The 24,476-nt window shown below is 35.2% G+C and overlaps 2 protein-coding genes and 1 pseudogene across 2 annotated transcripts; 2 read left to right on the top strand and 1 right to left on the bottom strand.

The window, feature by feature from the left end:
• The first annotated feature begins 3,920 nt into the window (after positions 1-3,920).
• On the top strand, positions 3,921-4,370 carry LOC133186486 (sperm protein associated with the nucleus on the X chromosome N2-like). The gene has a single exon (XM_061321724.1). It carries the CDS (start codon positions 3,921-3,923, stop codon positions 4,368-4,370), a length of 450 nt encoding a protein of 149 aa, XP_061177708.1.
• An 18-nt stretch (positions 4,371-4,388) lies between these two features.
• On the top strand, positions 4,389-4,877 carry LOC133186487 (variant surface antigen F-like). The gene is made up of 2 exons (XM_061321726.1): positions 4,389-4,536; positions 4,609-4,877. The coding sequence occupies exons 1-2, from the start codon at positions 4,389-4,391 to the stop codon at positions 4,875-4,877; spliced, it is 417 nt and encodes a 138-aa protein (XP_061177710.1).
• Positions 4,878-6,985: 2,108 nt separating this feature from the next.
• The window catches only part of LOC133186488 (VWFA and cache domain-containing protein 1-like), a 50,176-nt pseudogene continuing 32,685 nt past the window's right edge, over positions 6,986-24,476 (bottom strand).

Genomic DNA, 24,476 nt, shown 5'->3' on the forward strand with positions numbered 1-24,476 from the left:
TTAAGAATATACAGATATATTAAAAGTGTATACAAGATGATGTCGACATCATGCACATGCATGCACATGCGCGCGCGTGCAATATGTTAAATGACCAATATACTTAATATAGCCGTAACTTTTATATTTTTTGATGAAAATTTTTGATACTAAGAATAAACACACATATTATAAGTATAGACAATATGGCGTGGTCATTATGAACATGTACGCAGGTGCGCGTGCGCGCAATGCTAAGATGACCAATATACTTGATATAGCCGTAACATATATTTTTTGACTGAGAGTAAAAAGATGCATTAATAGTATAGACGGGATGACATGGTCATCCTTCACATGTATGCACGCGCACGCGCGTGAAATGCGAAAAACGACCAATATACTTCATTGCCTTATTTAATGAAGCTTACAGGAAATAAGACACCAAAAGGGAGTTGGGGAGCGTTTGGGGAACATCTGTAACGGTCCCCGTTACAATTATAACTAGTTGTATTTGTTTTTTGTTGTATTAGAAAACCTCTATACTTTTATCCTGTTAAAAGTGAATATGGAATATAATTAAAGAATATGTACTTTTCTGCAACAATTTGAACCAATCTGGACACAAAACTTATGGTGATGAATTACGTTATTATTATTATTATTTTTTTTTTTTTTTTTTTTTTTTTTTTTTTTTTTTTACACTTTATTATTTTCAGATGTTAATCTTTCTCAAATCTATTTCCTTTTCAAATTTAAAGTCAACAGAAACTCAATGAAATCTAACGCATTCATCCTTTGCTAGGATTAATAAACAAAGTATTTACAAGATTGAGGAGGCTTTTTACACTCTACGATGAAGAGTTTTAATTGCATTAAAAATTTAGGAAATAACACTTTCTTCCTTTAGATGTAAGATAGAATAAAAGGTAATCAATAGTGAATGAAAAAAAAAAAGCTATATTAAAGCATTCCAGATTTAAAAAAAAAATGAATACATTTTTCCATATATAACATTTTTCTTGGAGAAATATAACAGGTACTTAATGTTGAAATTAAACTTGATAAACTCAGTGGGTTCACCTTTACAAGATATACATGTGATTATCTCGAAATAAAAAAAAAGTTTCTTCAGTTCCTAAAGCCTCTTTTCGAAGTCTGTGTGTTGATAAAAAAAAAAATAAATCTTTTAATGATCCTGTTAATGTCACAAGAGACCGCTGTATTTTTGAAATCAGCTTGATTGTCAGTAACCTACTCAGATTTCATTTTGATCTTTACGTTTCTTTTCAGATTTAAAGTTTCTTTCATTTTATTGAACTTACTCAATTCAAAAATTGGAATTTAAAAAATGGTTAATTGCAAACCAACGTCTGTGTTGTATAAATATCGTCTTCTTGGGTCAGTACCTACAAGTACAAGGAACATCAAATATTTAGAATGCCTTTTTGGTTTATAGTCCTATTTTAAAGGAGACCAACCATAACAGAGAGGATGACTTTAATTTCTTCCTTCTTTTACCAAATGATGATAATCATTGTGGCAAATAATCTTTACAAGACACGCTAACACAGCGTAAATAATGATGGGATAATTTTAGTTATTCAATACATTTTGGTAATTACACAAATAAGCAAAGCATGCCATCACATTGTACATATTTATCATCTATATCTATAAACTGTCAGATAAAGAATTAAATGCAATTCGAGGAACCGAAATTTATATTCAAATTTATAATAAACTAGGTGTCATACGATGCATAAAGTTTAATGTGTAAATTAAGATGACGTGACATACATTTTTAGAGTCATTGAAAATTTAGCAAGCAGTTGATATTATCTTTAACATAATCTCTACATCCTGTCTCTTCAATTTGAAATAAACATATGATCGACATTAGACTGTTTCCAAGACGATACAGTGAGGACGGGAACAGAAAAATAAAGTCACATCAACCTGTACATATTCAATATATTCACATTGTAATAGTTATATTAAAAAAGCAAGGTGGATAATACACGTACATTTTAATTAATATGTAACAGTATGTTTTACATAAACACCAAATATACGTCTTTTGTTCAATTAAATTTCGTAATTTCTTGTATACTTTTCATTTTTATTTTCTTGATCGTTTTTACCGATGATTTCTGGAATAAACAGGTTGAAAATTTGCTCGATACTTCTTTGATCTAGTAATTATAAATTTTCTGAGCAAAAAAAGTTAATAGCATTTTAAGCTTGTCATTTTACATTTGTACAAAGATATATATGTACCCTTTCATCGGTTAAACGCCAATTGAATTGTAGGGCACATATCGAAAGACTCCGAAACAACCTCATTACAAGACGGCTGACACGGTACGCAAAGAATAAATTTAAAAGTATAAGGATTATTCTACTGATACATACTTTCTCATTAGTATAAATAAGATTATGTTTCTGTTGTTGTTTACTTACTTATGCTTAGATTCTAGACAAAAGTAAAAAATAACGTAGGAAGTAGGAAGAGTGTATGTTATCGTCAACATACAACATCCATTTTTTCTCTTCGGGCTTGCTGTTCACAAAATTTGATCCCTTCATTGAACATTTAAGCTTATTATTCAATCTTTAAAGTCTTTTTAAATACTTCATATTTAACTGATATGTCGAAATTTGTTAGCTTTCGTTCAATGCTGTTTACAGCTATTTTTATGAGAAAATTATTCTTTGATCTTTTTTTATTAGAAGTAAAAAATTGTTCTTACTCGGGACTAAAATACAAAGGGCGTATTGTAGCAGTATCCAAGGAAAAAATTGTTTGCATGAACATGTACGTATAATGCAGTCCTGGGGACACTTAACTAAGTTCCTCATCACAGAACGCCCTTTAGTCTCACAAGAAGTTCCTATACATCTCTTTTATGCTTTTTAATATCTTTATTTATTTATGGTATTTATTTATTCATCTCTAAATTATATATCCTTTGTTTATCAGCAAAAAAAATATGTATGATAAAGTTAAATTTTAAATTCATTAAACTTGCTTTCCAGCTTTAAAATATTCTTCAATATAATGTAAACAAAATATAAACAATATAATGTAAACGAACCTTTTTTCTTAAAATATTACAAACAATTAATAAACTACCATTTATCATTTCACATTAGCTGGAAAAAAATTTGATGAGCAGAAAAACATAAACAAATCAAAAATATCTTTGAACCATTTCTAATGATACGTCATTATTTTCAGAAATAAGCGGTACAACAACTCAATAACTATGTAGCTTTGTCATTATATATTTGTAAAAGGTGAAGATAATAAACAGTGATCAATCGCATAGATCCAGTAGAAAATACGAACAAGGCAATTACATGGAGCACAGGAAACACTGGCTAGAACAAAGCAATAACATAGACCACAGGAAACACCAGCTACAACAAGGCAATAACATGGACCACAGGAAACACTAGCTAGAACAAGGCAATAACATGGACCACAGGAAACACCAGCTAGAACAAAGCAATAACATGGACCACAGGAAACACCTACTAGAACATGGCAGTAACATGGACCACAGGAAACACTAGCTAGAACAAAGCAATAACATAGACCACAGGAAACATCAGCTAGAACAAAGCAATAACATGGACCACAGGAAACACCAGCTAGAACAAGGCAATAACATGGATCACAGGAAACACTAGCTAGAGCAAGGCAATAACATGGACCACGGGAAACACTAGCTAGAACAAAGCAATAACACGGACCACAGGAAACACCAGCTAGAACAAGACAGTAACATGGACTACAGGAAACACCAGCTAGAACAAGGCAGTAACATGGACAACACCAGCTAGAACAAGATAATAACATGGACCACAGGAAACACTAGCTTGAACAAAGCAATAACACGGACCACAGGAAACACCAGCTAGAACAAGATAATAACATGGACTACAGGAAACACCAGCTAGAACAAGACAATAACATGGACTACAGGAAACACCAGCTAGAACAAGACAATAACATGGACTACAGGAAACACCAGTTAGAACAAGACAATAACATGGACTACAGGAAACACCAGCTAGAACAAGATAATAACATGGACTACAGGAAACACCAGCTAGAACAAGACAATAACATGGACTACAGGAAACACCAGCTAGAACAAGATAATAACATGGACTACAGGAAACACCAGCTAGAACAAGACAATAACATGGACTACAGGAAACACCAGCTAGAACAAGATAATAACATGGACTACAGGAAACACCAGCTAGAACAAGATAATAACATGGACTACAGGAAACACCAGCTAGAACAAGATAATAACATGGACTACAGGAAACACCAGCTAGAACAAGACAATAACATGGACTACAGGAAACACTAGCTAGAACAAGATAATAACATGGACGACAGGAAACACCAGCTAGAACAAGATAATAACATGGACCACAGGAAACACCAGCTAGAACAAAATAATAACATGGACCACAGGAAACACCAGCTAGAACAAGGCAATAACATGGACCACAGGAAACACCAGCTAGAACAAGGCAATAACATGGACTACAGGAAACACTAGCTAGAACAAGGCAATAACATGGACCACAGGAAACACTAGCTAGAACAAGGCAATAACATGGACCACAGGAAACACCAGCTAGAACAAGGCAATAACATGGATCACAGGAAACACCAGCTAGAACAAGGCAATAACATGCACCACAGGAAACACCAGCTAGAACAAGATAATAACATGGACCACAGAAAACACCAGCTAGAACAAGGCAATAACATGGACCACAGGAAACACCAGCTAGAACAAGGCAATAACATGGACCACAGGAAACACCAACTAGAACAAGACAATAACATGGACCACAGGAAACACTAGCTAGAACAAGGCAATAACATGGACCACAGGAAACACTAGCTACAACAAGGCAATAACATGGATCACAGGAAACACTAGCTAGAACAAGGCAATAACATGGACCACAGGAAACACCAGCTAGAACAAGGCAATAACATGGACCACAGGAAACACCAGCTAGAACAAGGCAATAACATGGACCACAGGAAACACCAGCTAGAACAAGGCAATAACATGGACCACAGGAAACACTAGCTAGAACAAGGCAATAACATGGACCACAGGAAACATCAGCTAGAGATGGGATCTGGTGGCTAGGAAGAGTAACATCCCCTGTCGACCGGTCAAGCCCTTAAGTATGAAAAAATTACCGAACAATTCGTATAAAATATTTACTATTATCAAAATTTAGGTTTACAAATCATACGTTGAATATTGAAACAAGTCGACACTGTAACATACCTAAGATTAGACGACTTTCATTATTGAAATGCCCTTTGTATATCGATCTAAGACAGACATTTTTGAAAAAAAAGTATTATTATACTAAACCTAGTGTCTTTATATAAATTCAACTGTTCAGTTCTAATAATATCAAAAATCTCTTAAATTTAGGCAAATTTTTGAATGCTGTCACATTGTTAAGAAAAATTATATCGATGTATAGAACTTTTTTCATGTATGTATTTTTTACGTTGACTTTCTTTTTCCTTAATAGCATGATTGTATAATTATTCTGATGAGCCAGTTGGCTTAAGGAAATAAAGAAACTGGAAATTTGAATGTCAGACAAAATACGACCCAATGATAGGTTGCATTTGCAAACAAGGTCATTATAACGATCGTAGAATTTCCGAAAGAGCTGATTGTTGAATTCCCTGTATTTTTCATGTAGCTTGCCTCATATTATTATTAGTTCAAAATTACTGGAATACTGAATTGTCATTTAAATCAAACATCCAGTTTTATATGGATTAAAATAATAATCAGGATATTCCTGTCTTTAACTATATTTAAAATCTTTATTTCCATAATCACAAGGGAAATTTGTTTAAATATTAATTTCTGCAGTCTCTTAAAAAAGCTTTCCTAGTTGAATAAAATCATTTAGAGTTATTCACCTTTTTATGTATCTGCTTTGCCATGTGTGGATTACGGCTAAGTCTCCTCTGAAGACAATGGCAATTGCAAGATTTACCACTTCCCTTTCACAAAACTAATGTAAAATCTTATTCCTACATTTCTGTCGCAAGTGAATAAAGGCTAGGTATGGGCGTTCTATGAGACTGAGCTAATTAAAACACATAAGTACTTAGTTTATCATACAAAGAAAGATTAAAATCATCTTCTAATAGATACTTGGTACCAGTGACATGCTGCAACCAATATGACATCTTCATCTTTTAGATAAGGCACTGGTAGAAGTTCAGGAAATTTACAAGAAAATTTGGACTGAAATAACAAGTTTATTGTTTAGTTGTTTATTTATTATCTTTATTTTCATTATATTTCAGAATGTGAAGAGTTTTATTGCATATTTACACAGGATATATGTCAGTTTCACATTAAATCTGTTTCCAGGGAAGTATTAGATTTTATATCAGAAATGATTAATGTAAGTAGTATAGCAGATGATGTTCACATACATTATATGTCGGTCTCACGAGACATAAGTATTACATTAGATTATATATCGCAAATGATACATGCAAATATTACAGTAAATTGAGGTTCACACAGATTATTTGCCAATATTACATTAAATCTGTCTCTCAAATAGCAAAACAGTCATTAATTTATTTATTTTTTTTTTTTTTTGGTCAAAAAAGATATGTCTGTGTTATAGAAGGTAATGTCAAAAAGGATTTAAAACCAAATTAGCATTCTTTTTTTTTTAAAATTGAGATATTATTTTTTTACTATTTGTAGAATTTTTTTTCTCTATTTTAACACTTTCTGAGACCCCGAGGGCCCTTATTTCATGATCACAGTGTTATAAAAATTTGAAGTACACATGAAATGAAAAAAACATTACATATCAAATTGCATTTCATATTGTCAGATGTTTTAAAAGAAATATTCGAATCATAAAGAAAACACACATATTTCATTGTATCTTTTGTTCTATATCACTGATCTGTTACACTCAGGTTTTCTTCTGATGTTTCGCCGGGTTGTCGAGAAACGTAGGAAATGTGGGAGGACTGATAATCTACAGATTCATTGGAGGAAAACACACATGATTTTCCCTGAAGATGGATTGCATTAATATATGTGTCATTTCCATGTTTTTTTTTCTTCGCTTATATCGGACGACAAATACAGCGACGCCAATGATGATGATGATGATAAGAATTGCTGCAGACAGAACACCATAAACCATCGTCTTGGGTTCTGGGTGTTCCATGCATTCAGATCCACAACACTTTGAATTACAATCTAAAAAAAACTGTTTACTTTTAAACATTGATGCTTGTCAATTTTTTTTCAAATTGATTAACTCGGGAAAAATTAAAATATCATATTGATTAAATTCACCTTTACTGGTCACACACACACACACACACACACACACACACACACACACACACACACCCTCACCCCCCCCCCCCCCCACACACACACACCTTCGATGTATTGTTGTTGGCAATTTCACATAGATAAGACTTTTACGCCACACTAGCTAAATGAATTTTAAGTTTACTGAAAGGGTTTTATAAACATTGGAATGCACTGCTTTTGGTGTACGACTTAGCGCGCTTGCATCGTCTTCCGATGTGTGTGTTGACATATTAGAAGAGGTAGATGGAAGGAATTCGTGGAAATGAGAACATTTAGTTCTATGTCCAATGGAAATAGTGCGCAAGAAAATGTGATCACGGCCATTTAGAGAGCGTCGCTTTGTAGTTTCTTTTAGGAAGCCTTTTGTGATTTATTTAAGTACAGAAAAAATTGAGGGTTAAGGCGGTTTTAGATGCTTAGAAAATAAAGGCAAAAAGAGAAATTCCATAAATGGATAGTTGTAAGTAAGAATTTAGCATTTGCAATTGTACATCAAAGCATTTTATCTTTACCTTCCCTGATTCACTGCTTGGAAGGACAGATTTCCTTCAGGTCACAGAATCCCTCTACCAAATCTCCGTTCATTGAACTAGTACACCAAGAACAGCCGGAAGTACGGAAACAATCACTATATAAACGTAAACGTTCAAATATCTAAAGGATTCAATTCAATCGTATTTCTTAATTAATATGCAATCATATATTTTTCAAAGTTTAAAAGATACGACAACACTAAAAAAAAAATGAAAACTGTGAATATTCCTATTCAAAGCTTACTTGCCTTTCTGTTTTTCTACAAGGACAATTCGCTGGAAAACAGGTTTCCAAATTTTTAGTTTTGTCTTCTTCGGGTACACTTACAGACTCTAGAGTTGGTAGTTTAGGATTGCAAGGATCTATCCCTTCCCTAATTTTACAAAATTTACTAAAATTATGCCAAAATTTAGAGTAATGATAGGAGTAATTTAACTTTATGTATATATTTACTTTATGTGAAAATTGTTATTTTTTGATGTTCACACATTCCTTACATGTCTTCATATTTGTTTTCACATTCGTTGAAATCTAGGGCCCGGTAACAAAGACATGTGCATTTGTCTTTCCCGCATTGTAGTGAACTAGGATAGGCCGAACTCTGGAAAGAAATGAGTTTAAATGACTGAATACATTTTTAATACTAGTATGCGATGCGTTATAAGTAAAAATAAAGAAGGTAGTGTAAAATGGGTCATTTTCTCTCCTCAACTTCACTTTATTCAATTGATATTTTTCACATATTGAATTGATGTGTTTAGAACACTACCAATCTATCAAATGCCATTGACTAAGACCATAAAAGACTTGTTTTGCACACAATTTTTTTTTTGCCAAAAACATCTGTGAATTATCTGTGCATGTGAAACTAAATGCTCACATAGTAATCTTTGCCAACCAAATTTTCTTTGAAAAAAAAAAGATAAATTTACAAAAAGTGAAACGATGTGCTTTCATGGCACTCTTTAAAATATGTCGAAAATCTTAATACTGTAAACCAACTTTTATTCGCGTGCGAGAAATATTCGCGAGTTTCGCGATCTACTTTAACTCGCGAATATTAATCGCCGCGAACCATTTATTTTGCTTTGTTTTGATAGAGAATGTTTCCTCAGTCGCAAAAATTAATCGTTGCGGATTGATTTCAAACTGACGAATCGCGAATTAAAGATGACGCGAATAATAGTTGGTTTACAGTATTAGTTCGAACGATTTCTGATCTTTTCTTCAAGGTATCAACAGATTACCTTTCATCTCTGTAACAAGAATGAGACTGGAACATCAGGTTTGGAAAAAAAAAACATTTAAAATCTGTTTTAATTTTCTGACTTTGACCTTTTCTTTTTGGAATCAACAAAACTTTCCCTTTTTAAGCTATGCATAACTGTCGCAAGGTCGCGTTCCTCCAATTTAACATGTGTTCTCAACATATATTACACGTCTATCTTTGACTTTGTACCTTCACTTTTAACTTCATAATCAGTAGCGTTTTTAAGGATAAATAACTTTTTTCGGAATTAAGCACTATATATCACAGATTTATATATTCGTGTAGTACAGGTAACCTGAATAATTGTTGCCAAAGTAAATGTGAAAATTGTGTACGAATTTTTAAAAATGTTTAAAAATATGTCCACAAAATTTTGTATAGATTAACACAAAAGACGGCACAATCTCGCATATTTAGGCACCAAAGAAAACTTACGATTTCTTTGTATTTTTGAGATTTATTATTTATGTCCTTTCTATTCAAAACCAGTTTAAAAATATATATTAATTCATGCACCAGCTTTTGTTTGTGTTATGTATCCTTAAGCGTCATTAGTCTCTTTGCATTTACTATTGTGAAATCAAATTGTGACACATAAATTGTTTACATGTATGCACGAACAGACAGTGTTTACCCTTCAAACTTTGATTAAGTCTCAAATGTAATGACTAGTAAATATTTTAATTTACTGGCATAGAACAACATTCTGAGTCCTCTTTGTGTAGTATTTCTTTAAGTATGAGGAACACATTCGATCCAGCGACTGGGCGTATTTCGTATTTTTCCTCTGAATTCACCAACCCATTCAGCTGAGACTGGGGCAATCTGACCTGAAAAGGAGATGAAACAACTATTTATAATAGTTTCATGATAAAGATAAGTAAGAAATTATTTATCATAACATTCTGATTGTACAAAGTACTCCAAAGTTGATATTAAAAAGGTGCATGAGTTTCTGATTGACAATATCTATGTAGTTTTTGGAGATCGGGTCTTCCAACATTCTGTCAGAATCACAATTACAATTGTTAACTGCGCCCCGTTATTAGCAGACCTAATTTTGTATTCATATGAAGAAGAATTTATTCAAAAACTTATACATAAAAAGAAGAAGACACTTGCTGTGGCCTTCAACTCGACATTTAGGTATATCGATGATTTATCAATTTACGACAGTTACTTCCATTCATATGTCGACACGATATTTCTCGATGAACGTGATACAACATAGTCTGACACATCTGTCCAATATTTGGATATTTTAGTAGAAAAAGACGTTAATGATAATCTTAAAACAAAAAACATCATAATAAACGTGATAATTTCAAGTTTTCTATCGTCAACTTCCCATACTTATGTAGCAATATACCCTTATCATCTGCATATGGGATTTATATCTCCCAGTCATTTCGATACACAAAAGCATGCGCCATGTACGAACAATTTCTAAAACGAGGCAAGATATTGACAAATACGTTGATGGAACAATTAGGATATCAACAGTCTTGTTTAAAGTCATCATTTCACAAGTTCTATGGTCGATACAATGACTTTCTCAGCAAATAAAATCTATCATTAAGTCGAATGTTGACTGACGTTTTTCATACTAATTGATAGGCCACTAATTAGACACTGATCTGTCTACGGATTTCTCTATTTGCCCGATCATGATAATGAGCACACGGCGGGTGCGTCCGGTCGACAAGGGGTGTGTACTCCTCCATGGCACGTGGTCCCATCTCTGATGTTTTTAGAGACCCGTGTTTGCTCTATTTCCGATTTGTATTATTTCAATGGACTTTTGATCTTGATTGCTATTCCTTATCTCCAAGTTTCATTTTTACCATAAAGACCGGACATTATGACTTTAAGGAATAAGGTCTGACGACACGTTCCTCAAATATTTGTTTTGTTTCGTTTTGTAACATACAGGTGTGTATAAAAAAATATTCATAACTATCATTATCTTGTGTCTAAACTGTTTTCAAAATATCTTAGAAAATAAATACAACAAAATTGTGATGTTGACTATTCAAATGATTTTAAATAGGATTATATAGGACCCCCCCCCCCCCCGGTACCTTGCGCAAATGCCTGGTAACGTACCTCAATATATTGTGAGGAAACTTGTTAAAGTACCAATACTTCAATGACCATTTCTTGAGAAAAATTATATTATTATTGAGGATCCTGTCGTCTGATATTTTAATTTCGACCATACAAGTTTCTTTTACTAGAACTATAAAATGGTAAATAAAAATCTCTTATATGTTGATTATAGCAACTCATTCTACCCTGTATGTGAACTGTTCCTTTTTATTTTCTGTGTCTCTGCATGGTTGTCTGTACATGATACCCGATGACATCAGAGAACGAGACATCCGGCCCTCCTAGATAGACAAAAATTACAAACATTTAGCATTGAAATACACCGTGATTATAGTAGTAAATCTTTGATGCTCATATAATAGTACAGGAAATATACGAAGTTTACTCGGAAAGTTTGCGGACCTCTGTCTTGACTTGTTTTAAACTTAATGTCATATTTTATCCAGATTTGGTAGAACTCACAATAACTTCTAATGATGTGTTTTAAAAATTTCAAAAAATATCGAGTTATATATATCAAACTTATTTAGAAATAAAACTGCAAAAATTAGATCGCAGAGCAAATAAAAATTCTGTAATTTACAAACAATACAATAAATAATGTCTGTAGTCAGATCTCTGTAAAATGGCAGAAAACATAAAAAAAAATCCTAGACGTTCAATTTAAGAGTTGTTATTTATTTCGTTTTATATTCCAAATTATGACTTAATATTTTCTTCGTTGAACACAAATCAATTTTAGAAGACATACATGTATAGTTTCACAAAAAAATGGCAAAAAAAAGAAATAGTCATAGCACGTCACGGAGCAGCAACTTACGATACAATTTTGTGTTGTACTCAGGAAAACTCCAGAATACATTATAAAAAAGCGGAGGAAGGAAATATGTCAAAAGCAAGTCGTGCATTTGTTTGTACAGTAATTGGAACAGACGGTATTTGAACCGGTATCGGACAAGGACGATCTGTAAGGAAACGGATTATTTGTAAAAATGAAAAGAGATAAGCGCTTCACAGTTGCTAATCTTGTGAAAGCACAGTTACACGGTAAAAAATTAAAACACTGACAAACAAAATTATGCTACTGGAAGAATTGCTTGCGAAATAATTGTCAAGTGATAAAGATATGTTTTTAGAGTGGATACTGGGCCAAACTGTGTGAAATGTATATTAGAGAGATCGAGTATTTTTGAGACACTCATGACGATATGTTTTGAACGTTTTGTACAATGTTGTTAAGTGTGCTCCGCAGTTATAAAACATGTTCATTTTAAAATTAAGTGAACATGATTTCTATTAAATCGCATGGAATGAACATCAACAAAATAAATATTATACGTGATAATATGTTCAGCTTAAAATTTTAACATTTTGAATTTCTTAAGAATTTTATACATGTAACGAAAATTGGCATCTGCAAACTTTTCGAACAGCCCTTGTATTTACAATTTATATCTTCTTTTCTTTCCCTTTTTATTTGTTTGTTTTTTGCTTGCTGTTTTGTTTGTTGTTTGGTAAAAATAAATAAATTAATTTTCACTGCACAAATCAATTAAGCTGGTTTTCTTTCTATAATCTCATTGGTTGATCATTTTATTTGTTTCTGAGGTTTTCCCCCTTGCTTTTAATGGCAAACTATCTAATAGATTTACATAAACAAAAGTATTTAGGTTACCGTACATATTAGTAAGTGCGGTTAGCAGTATTACGATGAACCAATCTGGTCTGCATTATATAAGGACATCTAATTGAACTTTATTTTCATCTCTACGTATAACTGATATAATGAAAATGTTAATATTTTTTTTTTATTTTAAATGCTTAGTCTATATCTTACTGCAATTTTGCAGTAAAAGATTACTTTGACGGTACATATTGTCCTTTTGTACATATTGTCGTCGGCGACATATACCTATCCTTACTGCACTTATTATCGTCCATCGACACATATTGTCGCAAGCTGAAAAATCATACATGTAAAATATTGTCGCTGGCGACATTATGTGCCAACCATCACTGCACATATTGTCGCCCAACATTAGTCTTGCCTGAGGATTTTTTTGTAGTTTTTAAATGTACCTTGCGTGTAAATAACACAGACGTGTCTTGCAGGCTATTTCATGCAGCGCGATAGTAATGATACATATTATCGTTCTGTAAATATTGTCGCCGGCGATAATGAGTACAAATGCTGCGGTTTTATCATTATTCATTGAACACCAATTTTCGAGGATTTCGTTAATTATTAAGTCGATCCATGAAATCAAATTTTCGTCGAAGTTTGATGCATCCATTTTGATTTATAATAAAGAAACCTATTCCGACAATCGTACTGAATGAGTACATACAGAGATTTCATAATGTATAGATCGAGATAGGACAGACTATGTCACATATTACCAATGATCTATGTACGAATTGTCTAATATACAAAAACCGGAAGACATTACAATAAATGTTATGTTCTGTTGCACGGGTGTCTAACTTTATATGGTGTCAGAAGTGTGCCGAATCCAAGCCATCGACAGCCATCATCTCTAAAAAGGACGATGGAGAGCCTTATTGGATCATGTCCATCCATGAATTGGGACAGTAATGACTTGGAGGGTGCTTGGAAGTCTTTCAAACGACACGTGGAATTTGTGTTTACCGGGCCGCTTGAATCGAAATCCGAACCAGAAAAATGTGCATACCTGATGATTTGGGTAGAAGATAAAGGTCGTAATATCTTCGCTACATGGAACCTATCAGAGGATGATCGGAAAAAGCTAAGTGTACACTACAAGAAGTTTGAGGAGTATGTCAAGCCGCGAACTAATGTGATCTATAACAGGTACAGATTTCAAACTAGAGTTCAGTCTGATACAGAAACATTTGATCAGTTCGTTACAGAGTTAAAATTACTTGTTCGTGATTGCAACTATGAGAAAAGTGATGAAATGGTCCGAGATCGAATTGTCATTGGTGTAAAATCGCATAAAATACGTGAAAAACTCATAAACGTTGGGTCTGATTTGACTCTGCAGAAATCACTTGACATTGCACGACTTCATGAACAATCTACAACTCAGGCAAGACAAATATCTGGTGAAGACACTTCAGTTCATGCCATTCGCAGCAAACTACCGTCCAAACAACCTAAGTCTTGGAAGTCCACCAAACCAAACAAAGCTGTTCCCATAAACAATGGTAAACAACATCAACGACAGAAATCTAATTCGCACCACACAAAACAACAGCAAATAGATGATTGTTCACGTTGTGGATACTCACACAGTGCGTCCCCTTTAGCATGTCCAGCCAAGGGAAATCGGTGTCACAAATGTGGCCGTCTTGACCATTTTGCAAACAAATGTCACTCAGACTCAAAGCATGTTAATACGGTACATGTCCCTGTTACAGATGCTGAAGAACTATTTCTGGGTTGTGTGGATGTAGACATCGGTAGGGTGGACACAGAGTGGACCGAGTTCATCAGGATTAATGACAGGCCAGTATGCTTCCAGTTGGACACTGGTGCTAAGTGTAATGTGTTACCAATGAAAATTTTCAATGAACTAGGCTTAAAACTTGACCAGCTTGCTTTATCCAAAGCAAATTTGAAATCTTATAGTGGACATAAAGTGAAACCTGTTGGCAACATTAAACTCCAGTGTATATATCGAGACCATGTAAGTGAAAACACTTTTGAAGTTGTTGACCTACCTTCAGAACCCATCCTAGGATCTGCTTCTTGCTCAGCCATGGGACTTGTTAAGCGAGCCTACAAGCTTGACTATTCAGAAACAACAAATATTCCTAAGGATATTCAGTCCGAATATGGCGACGTTTTCAAGGGCTTAGGACTCTTACCTGTGAAACAGGAAATCAAGATTGATCCATTGGTGCCTCCAGTGATACATCCACCTTGTCGTGTGCCATTAGCACTCCGTGACAAAATCAAGGATGAACTCAACCGCATGGAACAAGCTGGTGTTATCGTTCAACAGAAAGAACCCACAGCATGGGTTAATTCGATGGTGACCGTGCTGAAACCAAATGGAAAGTTGCGTATTTGCATAGATCCCAAGGATCTTAACAAAGCCATTCGCAGAGAGCATTACCCACTCAAGACCATTGAGGACGTCATACAGCAGATCACTGAAGCCAAGGTGTTTTCTAAATTAGACGCCACATCTGGATTTTTGCAAATTGGTCTCACAGAAGAAAGTTCGAAACTCTGCACTTTTAATACTCCATATGGGCGCTATAGGTTCACCAGGCTACCATTTGGCATAAACTCTGCTTCTGAAATTTACCAACGCACAATTTCAGATATGGTTAGGGACCTGGAAGGATGTGAAGCAATAATAGACGATATACTGATATGGGGAAAAGACAGGAAGGAACATGATAATAGACTAAGAGCTGTCATGAATCGCATCCGTGATCACAATCTGAAACTGAGTGCTGAGAAGTGCGAGTTCCGGAAGAGCCAGGTTGGGTATGTAGGGCATGTAGGATTCAGCCCGATCCTGAGAAAATTCGCGCTGTTAAAGATATGCCTGCTCCACAGAATGTTTCAGAACTACAAACATTTCTCGGTTTCATATAATACCTAGGAAAGTTTTTACCAAACTTATCCGAAGTGAGTTCATCACTCGGAACACTCCTGGAGAAGGACGTCTGCTTCCACTGGGACAAACCACAGGAAGAAAGCTTTCAAACTTTAAAGCGTCTCGTCAGTAACACACCTGTATTGCGTTACTATGACCCGAGAAAGCCACTAACCTTGACTGTAGATGCCAGCTCGAAAGACCTTGGTGCTGCTCTTGTTCAGGATGGTCAGCCAATTGCATACGGGTCGCGGGCTTTAACAAGGAGTCAGCAAAACTACGCCCAAATCTAAAAAGAGGCCTTAGCCATATCGTTTGGATGTACCAAATTTCATCAGTATGTATTTGGCCGCCACGTATTGGTGGAGAGCGACCACAAGCCACTCCAGGCAATTTTTCGTAAGCCGCTTTATCAAGCGCCTGCCAGACTACAGTCCCTTCTGCTAACCTTGCAGCGTTACGACCTCGAAGTTGTATATAAACCTGGAAAATCCATGTTTTTGGCAGATACCCTTAGCCGTGCATTCCTTAAGGAAACAAAAGAACAGCTCATGCCTGATATTGAAGTCAACTCTATTGCATACTTACCCATGACACCAGAACAGTATGAGCGATTTCAGAAAGCAGCACAGGAGGACCTGGAACTTCAAACATTGCAGGCAGTCGTCAAATCCGGTTGGCCGGATACCAAAGACAATTTACCAAGATCCACTTACCCATTTTGGCCTTTCCGGGACGAGATTACATGCATTGATGGTTTAATGTTCAAAGGACATAAAATCATAGTACCGACCATACTGCGAAAGGAAATGCTAGATCGCATCCACAGCTCTCATCTTGGAACTGTCAAATGCAAGAGCCGAGCTCGTGAAACTTTATTCTGGCCGGGGATGATTACTTCTATCCAAGAAGTGGTAGAAAATTGCCCCATCTGTGCAGTAAATAGCAAAATGAATCCTAAGGAACCTCTTGTGGAAACTGAAACCCCATCACGTCCGTGGTCCATTATATCAGCTGATCTTTTTGAGTTTCAGGGACACTCGTACTTACTTTGCGTTGATCACTTCTCAAAGTGGCCTGAATTTGCTAAACTTGAAAACCAAACTAGTGGCAACACCATCTTACATTTGAAAAGCATCTTTTCACGTTATGGGATACCCGACAAATTCATATCGGACAATGGTCCCCAATTTTCTAGCGAATCCTTCAGGCAATTTTCAAGGGATTATAGTTTCATTCACGTAACTACAAGCCCACACTTTCCGCTGGCAAATGGACAGATTGAACGTACTGTACAAACAGTTAAACAACTTCTACGCAAGTGTTCTGATCCATACAAAGCCGTACTTGCTTACAGAAACACTACAATTGACACGCTAGGAATGTCCCCAGCACAACTCTTCTTTGGTAGACGTCTCAAGACTGACTTACCTGTAGCATCACCACTCCTGGAATCTACAATCATTGGCATGCAGGATATTCAAGAACGCCTTAAAACCCGCAAATACCAACAAAAGCTGAACTTTGAAGCACATGCTGGAAAAGAGTTGCGTGATCTTTATTCTGGGGAGACCACTGTCATGCGCCATGAAAACAAATGGACTCCTGCAGTAGTTGTGCAACAACACAGTTCTCCAAGATCTTACATTCTTGAAACACAGTCCGGTAAACGCTACCGCCGCAACAGACGCCACATCCGTCCGACTTCCGCAACAATCTCAGGCGAACCCAAAACTGAAGATCCTCTTGATCTAGCTCCAGAGAGTATGGATACACCATGCAAACCGAACACTCCTTGTAATGCTTCACTTGAAAAGCCAATGCCGGAAATCGAACCTCATGAACAACCTGTATCGGATCCAAACAAAATCTGCACTCGATCTGGGAGGAATGTAGTGTGTCCTCAGAGATTCAAGGATTTTGTGAAATATTAGTGTCTGTGTTTTGTGATGTGATTGCAATTGATGAACATGTATGATGTTTAAAATTTTCATCGTGTATTATGCAAGTAGCATATGTCTGTCCATCTCTAATTAATGTTTCATTATGGCACATTCATGTTAATGTTGCATAAGATGTGTATCTAATTCACAATGAATGAACTATTTTTTTTTAGATTCAAGAAATTGACATTTTATTTCAATATCAATTGTCCATATATTAAAAACAGTTAAGTGTGAGGCATTTTGTAATTGCTGTTCATTTTACTGATATTTTTACTGTCATTTTCTTCATTATAAAAAGGGGGATGTCACATATTACTAATGATCTATGTACGAATTGTCTAATATACAAAAACCGGAAGACATTACAATAAATGTTATGTTCTGTTGCACGGGTGTCTAACTTTATAGACTAGACAGTTACAATATACCATATTGCAACCCAACCAAGAAGACCCTGAAAGCATGGGACGAGAATTCTCTCAATTTGCTTGTTTTAAAAAACATGATTTTATTTAAAATCAAATATTTAATCAGGTTACAACAAAGTCGGTAACTCGGTATTTGGAATTCGTCTTTCTTCATTGTGAACGTTGTAAACATGTGAAGATTTCCAATTTTTTCAAAACTGCTGCATTACATTTAGAATTAAAAAAAAAATAAGAGCATTTGTTTTAACTATTTACCATTTGTTACATTGTCAAGTCGTGAAGCGTGAAGGCCTGAAGAATACCAAGCATAAGCAATGGTGTTAAAAAACCGTGATAAAATTTTTATTGGTATGATCAATTATCCACGAATTTACTTATCTTTGAAACTGAATGTTTCTGAATCTACGAAAATTGATGCCCTCTAATATTAATGAAACCACAGTACTCAATACACATAGTGTCGTTCATCGGCACATATTGTCACAGGCTGCAAAATTATACATGTACATATTGTCGCTGTCGGCTGGTGATAATAAGGGCATAGTCTCACTGCGCATATTGTCGCTCCACTGTAAGAATGATGATGATGACGATTATAAATGATTATGATGTTTAGATAATGATTTGACAATGATGAAGGTCAGATCTAATATTATACATTCAATTTTCATGAAATTGCTTGTCATCTTTTTAACTCCAGTAGATCAGATGCAATGGCCGTTTATTTTAATATACATGAATAAGGAAAAAAGTGCAAATTACATGATGTTTAAAATGAAGAACAGGAATATAGTGCAAATTACATGATGTTTAAAATGAAGAACAGGAATATATATTAATATCACTTGCTCTTGCTCTCTCTCTCTGAAACCTCAATCAAACACAAATCGGTCAAGGTAGCCTAGTGGTAGGGCGTTCGTTTTGTGATCGGGAGGCACAGGTTCGATTCTCGATTCGCTGCTCCAAACTTTTTAGATGTAAGCAAATGTAGAGACTGTTACAAGCGCCCTGCTTTATAAGTGAAAGTCACTCTTTCGGATAAGTACTGCATATAGGTCTAAAGGACAAGATAGGCTAAGACCCCTTTTTGGCCCCTGATTTGGGGTGTCTTTTAGAATGATGCAACAGTTTATCAGTTAAAAACCTGTTGTCACCCCTGCCACAAAATGAGTATTGGTTCTAAGTTATGGGATACACAGAGGTCACCGGAAGGTCAGAAAATATGTCAATTTCCGAATTTTCTCATTTTTATGCAAATTTTCATCTATTTTACAGCACATTTTGGTTCAGAAAACATAGAGCACAAGCTTGCCTATCTACCAAATTTATATATTTCATACACTAGTATCAGATGCATCTTATGTATAAAAATCTCAGATAGGCAAGCTTGTGTTCTATGTTTCCTGAAGTGAAATGTATCTCAAATTTGACGAAATTTGACCAGAATTGAGGAAATTCGGGAAATTGTCCTACTTTTGCACCCTCTTGTGGCCTCCGTGTAAGCTTTAAATCAAAATTAGTGCTGGTTTTAAAACAGGCACCATTTTAAGTTCTTAACTACAAACTATCACAATTTTAACTGTGTTCTGATTTTTACCTCAAATAAGGGGTCAGATTGGGCCGTTACCATACCTTGTCCTTTGAAGCCCTTCACCGGAATATGGTGTTGTCTCTATATGAGTTAAAATTTCTCTAATGGGACGTTAAACAAACAAACAATCAATCAATTAAACACGTGCGCCCGCTTTCTGTTAGAAAAAGAATTGTTCTAAATCATTTTCGACTCACTCACTGATATTCAGTGCGCTAAAAGTTTTAACCAATTTTATATTATGACTGTCGAAGCATGAATAGAACTATTGAACAGAAAAATAAACAAATTTCAAATATATCTAACGAGAAAAAAGAATATGAGATTCATTTGATAAATCCAGAATTTAGGATCCGGTATCTTGGCATATAATGCAGGTGTGCACCGATACTAGAAACAATTTTCTGACAAAAAGTTTTGTCTATAAATTTAATATTGATTGTTTATGTCTCTGCCATAGACTCTCTCTCTCATTCTCTCTTCAGACCCCAGAAAATATTGTTCAAAACAATATTTTGGCGATGAAATGTGCAAATAATCACAGTCCAAAGTGTAGCCGCGACAATTGGTGCCGATTTGTAACGTTAATTATGCAGGAGGAAAATAAGGCTCTTTTCGGTACATATTGTCGCCGGTGACAGTAAGTACAGAGCGACAATATGTACCGTAAAAGATGTCTGTAATGTTCATATGTCACCTTAGTTTCCATATTGATGTATATTCGGTTCTTATATGATTTAGTAATATATAAATTTGAAAGTAAAGTGGATTCGATTCTTAGATGTTACCTTATAGGTTAAGGTAGATCCAGTTTTATTTTTACTGATATAGGTGTTAGTGATGTGGATTCGGTTCTTTAATGATAGGATGATATGTAACCTTGAAGGTGGTGTGGATTATATGTTCTTTAATGATGTAGTAATATGTTAACTTGTAGGTGAAGTAGATTCAGTTCGTCACTAAAACAATATGTGTCCTTGTAATTAATATAGATTCTGTTGACACCTAATTGGTATACTCTTATCCCTCAAATCTGCTAAATCTTATCCATCACAACAAAGGTCGACAGTTGACATCCAATTGGGATACTATTTTCACTTAAAACAAAGGTCGACAAGTCAATTGATACCCGTTCGGTTTCCTTTATAGCTCAAAAGAAACGTTGACAGGTCGAAAGTTCACTACCTCTCGATATTCTTTTTACCCTCATAACATCCTCTTGAATTGAGAAGCTTTTTTGCGCGAACAAACAGAAGACATTAGGGTTAGTCTTGTAAAACCACTCCATTTATAGATCCCACCCGAGATTAGGATTAGTCCTCGAACACACCTGAGAGATTAGGTTTTATTCTCGAACCCTCCCGAGTGTATAGGTTTAATCCTCGAACCCATCGATCGCAAAAAGATAAGGGTTAGTCCTCGAACCCACCTGAGAGATTAGGATTAGTCCTCGAACCCACCGGAAAGATTAGGGATAGTACTCAAACCCACCCGAGAGATTAGGGATAGTACTCAAACCCACTGGAGATAATAATCCGTCGACCTGTCATCCCGTCGTCTCGTCTACCTGTCGACCTGTCAACTAGTCAACCTGTCGACATGTCGACCTATCAACCCGTCGACCTTTCTTCCTGAATACATGTAGACCTGTCAAGTAAACAATCTGTCAATCTCTTGACCTGTCAATCTCTTGACCTGTCAACCTGTCGACTTGTCTACCTGTCAACTAAACATTCTGTCAACATCCTGTCGACCTGTCAACCTGTCCACAATTTTACCAAAAAAGTTCTTACGCTACATTAAATTTTTCCAAATTTCCTCATATTCTTTAGCATTGCCATTAATTCTTCAGCCCCTTTGCGTATGAAAATATTTAACGGTACTAATATATATCCTAGTTGAGCCCTTCATTGTAGGTAATGTGGAAACTGTTCTTTACTGGATAGAAATAGTTAATATGGATTCAGATATATTAATATATTACATTTTAGGTGATATGAATTATGTTTTTACTTACAAAGTTATGTTATTTTGTAGGTGATTTGAATTGTTCTTCGATGATATAGTAATACATTACCATGTAGGTTATATGGATCCGATTCTCTAGCGGAGACGTTGTTTCAACATAAAAAGGGTGCATAACAAGGAAACCGCTATTGTCTATCACAATACAGCTAAAATAAATAACAGATTTAACCTTCTCTATAGTGCAAATGAAATATTAAAGATAACTTTACATTCAAAATGTAGTAAAAGCATTTAAGATAAAGTTTACCATCGCGTTACAAATAATATATTATAAAAAATTTACTATGATTGAAGCTAAAATATAATAAAAATTTACCATCATATTCCAGTTAATATAAATCAGGCAATTTTACTATTAAAATTCATCTTTGACCAATAAGTTTCTCCTTCATGGCTTCTGTTTGACAAAATCACGTAAAAGACAATAAAAAGCAGCATATAAGGCTTTAAAAGTAGCACTTAAGCTTTTTATATGCTATACCATATCAAGGTATATTATATAAATAAAAAAAACAAACAAACAATACTGAATGTCATAATTTGTGACTGGTATGTACATGTATATATCATAGTACTTAATGGAAGGTACAGTAATCATGCAATTACAATACAAATTTACAGCAAACACGGATAACTGAAAACGTCAGAGATGGGATCAAGTGATATGAAGTAGATAGGAGTAGCAATCCCTGTCGACCGGTGACACTCACCATAGGCCCTCTGTCCTGATCAGGAATAAGAGGCCCATGGGCCAAATCGCTCAGTAAGAACTTTGGCTAGAGAAGAGCAGAAAGCGGTTCAGTATTGAAAAGAGACAGGGGAGGAGGTCATGATTACCACAGATTTGAATCTACACTACTTATAGATGCTTCCATATAGATATGACCAATCATGTCCTTCCTATTCCTGAGAGGAAGGTTTTTACAAGATTTTTTTCTATGTATTCCTATGTAAAACTTTGAATGCCCACTGTGGCCCCAACCTCCCCCCAGGGGTCAGGGTTTGAAGAAATTTGAATCTAAACTACCTGAGGATGCTTCCATATGAATATGACTAATTATGGCTTTGTTGTTCTTGAGAAGAAAATTGTTCAAAACCTGTTCAAGATTGAACTTGAACAAAATTTAGTCTACACTACCTGAGGATGTTTCCATATGGATATGACTAATCATGGCTTTGATGTTCTTGAGATGAAGATTTTCAAAGATTCTTTTTATATATCCCTATATAAAACTTTGTTTGCCCATTGTGGCCACACCATATCCCCGGTTTCATTATTTGAAAAAAAAACTGAAACCTACACTACCTAATGTTGCGTCCATTAAAAAATACGACTAATAATGACTTTGCTGTTCTTGAGAAGAAGATTTTTAAAGATTTTTTTTCCTATGTATTCCTAGGTAAAATTTTACCCCCCCCCCCATTGTTGCTCCATCCTACTCCAGGAGGTCATAATTTGAACAAATCTGAATCTAAACTACCTGAGCATGCTTTCATGCCATATGACTTATCATGGCTTTGTTGTTCTAAAGACGAAGACTTTTACAATTTTTTTCCCTATATATTCCTATGCAGAACATTGATAACCCATTGTGACCTCACCCTTCCCCCGGGGGACATGATTTGAACAAACTTGAATATACACTGTGTTATGAAGATTTCAAGATTTTGGCCCAGTGGTTCTTGAGAAGAATTTTTTAAAAACACCCCATCAAATTTTCACTAATTTTTAATTATCTCCCATTGAAAGAGGGCATGACCCTTCTTTTGAACAAACTTCAATCCCCTTCACCCAAGGATGCTTTGTGGCAAGTTTGTTGGAATTGGCTCAGTAGTTCTGGAGAGGAAGTGAAAAATGTGAAAAGTTTAAAGACGGGCGGACAGAGGGACAATGGACATAATATGATCAGAAAAGCTCACTTAAGCTTTCACCTCCGGTGAGCTAAAAAAATTGCAAAATGTTGACATTAAATGATTTGTTATCATCATTGTATCATCTACTTATTTTTCAGTCGTCAGGGTAGCTTAGTAAGCAGAGCGCTCGCTCCGTGATCGGAAGGTCGTGTGTTCGAATCACGGTCGCGACTGACATAAAACGATAAAAAAAATATATTATACCAACTGTTCCTTCGCCAAGCTCTTAGCAATTTGAAATGAAAGTTGCGGGTCCTTCGGATGAGACCTTAAAAACCGAAGCCCCGTGCCACGGTAGGCGCTGGCACGATAAAGACCCCTCACTGCTCAATGTTCCTAGGTGCCGAGTAAAGATCTACGGTGACGTCTATATGAGTGAAAACTTCTCGAACGGGACCTAAAACAACAAACAACAACTTATTTTCAGGAAGTCACACTATTAAGAAATTGTCCATGAGTTAAACATGTTCTTGCGTATGGATTTTACTTTAAGACAGAATCACATTTGCAGGTGATAATAGCATATTGTATATATAAGGAAAGTTGACGGTAGAAAAGTTGAGGCCATTACCTCTATAATTAATTTTAGTAGTTTGTTTGCCATCAATATGTATTTCTAGTAAACACCCAATTATGAAAGTCC

Source organism: Saccostrea echinata, unplaced genomic scaffold, assembly GCF_033153115.1.
Source record: "Saccostrea echinata isolate AGI-Se365-2 ecotype Australia unplaced genomic scaffold, CSIRO_AGI_Sech_v1 ptg000014l, whole genome shotgun sequence".
Taxonomy (NCBI): domain Eukaryota; kingdom Metazoa; phylum Mollusca; class Bivalvia; order Ostreida; family Ostreidae; genus Saccostrea; species Saccostrea echinata.

Excerpts from the sequence above, each read along its gene's own strand:
- LOC133186486 (XM_061321724.1), top strand. The coding sequence starts at position 3,921 with ATGGACTACAGGAAACACCAGCTAGAACAAGACAATAACATGGACTAC.
- LOC133186487 (XM_061321726.1), top strand. The coding sequence starts at position 4,389 with ATGGACGACAGGAAACACCAGCTAGAACAAGATAATAACATGGACCAC. Across the intron at positions 4,537-4,608 it reads GAAACACCAGCTAGAACAAG|AACAAGGCAATAACATGGAC; the intron begins GCAATAACATGG and ends AACACTAGCTAG.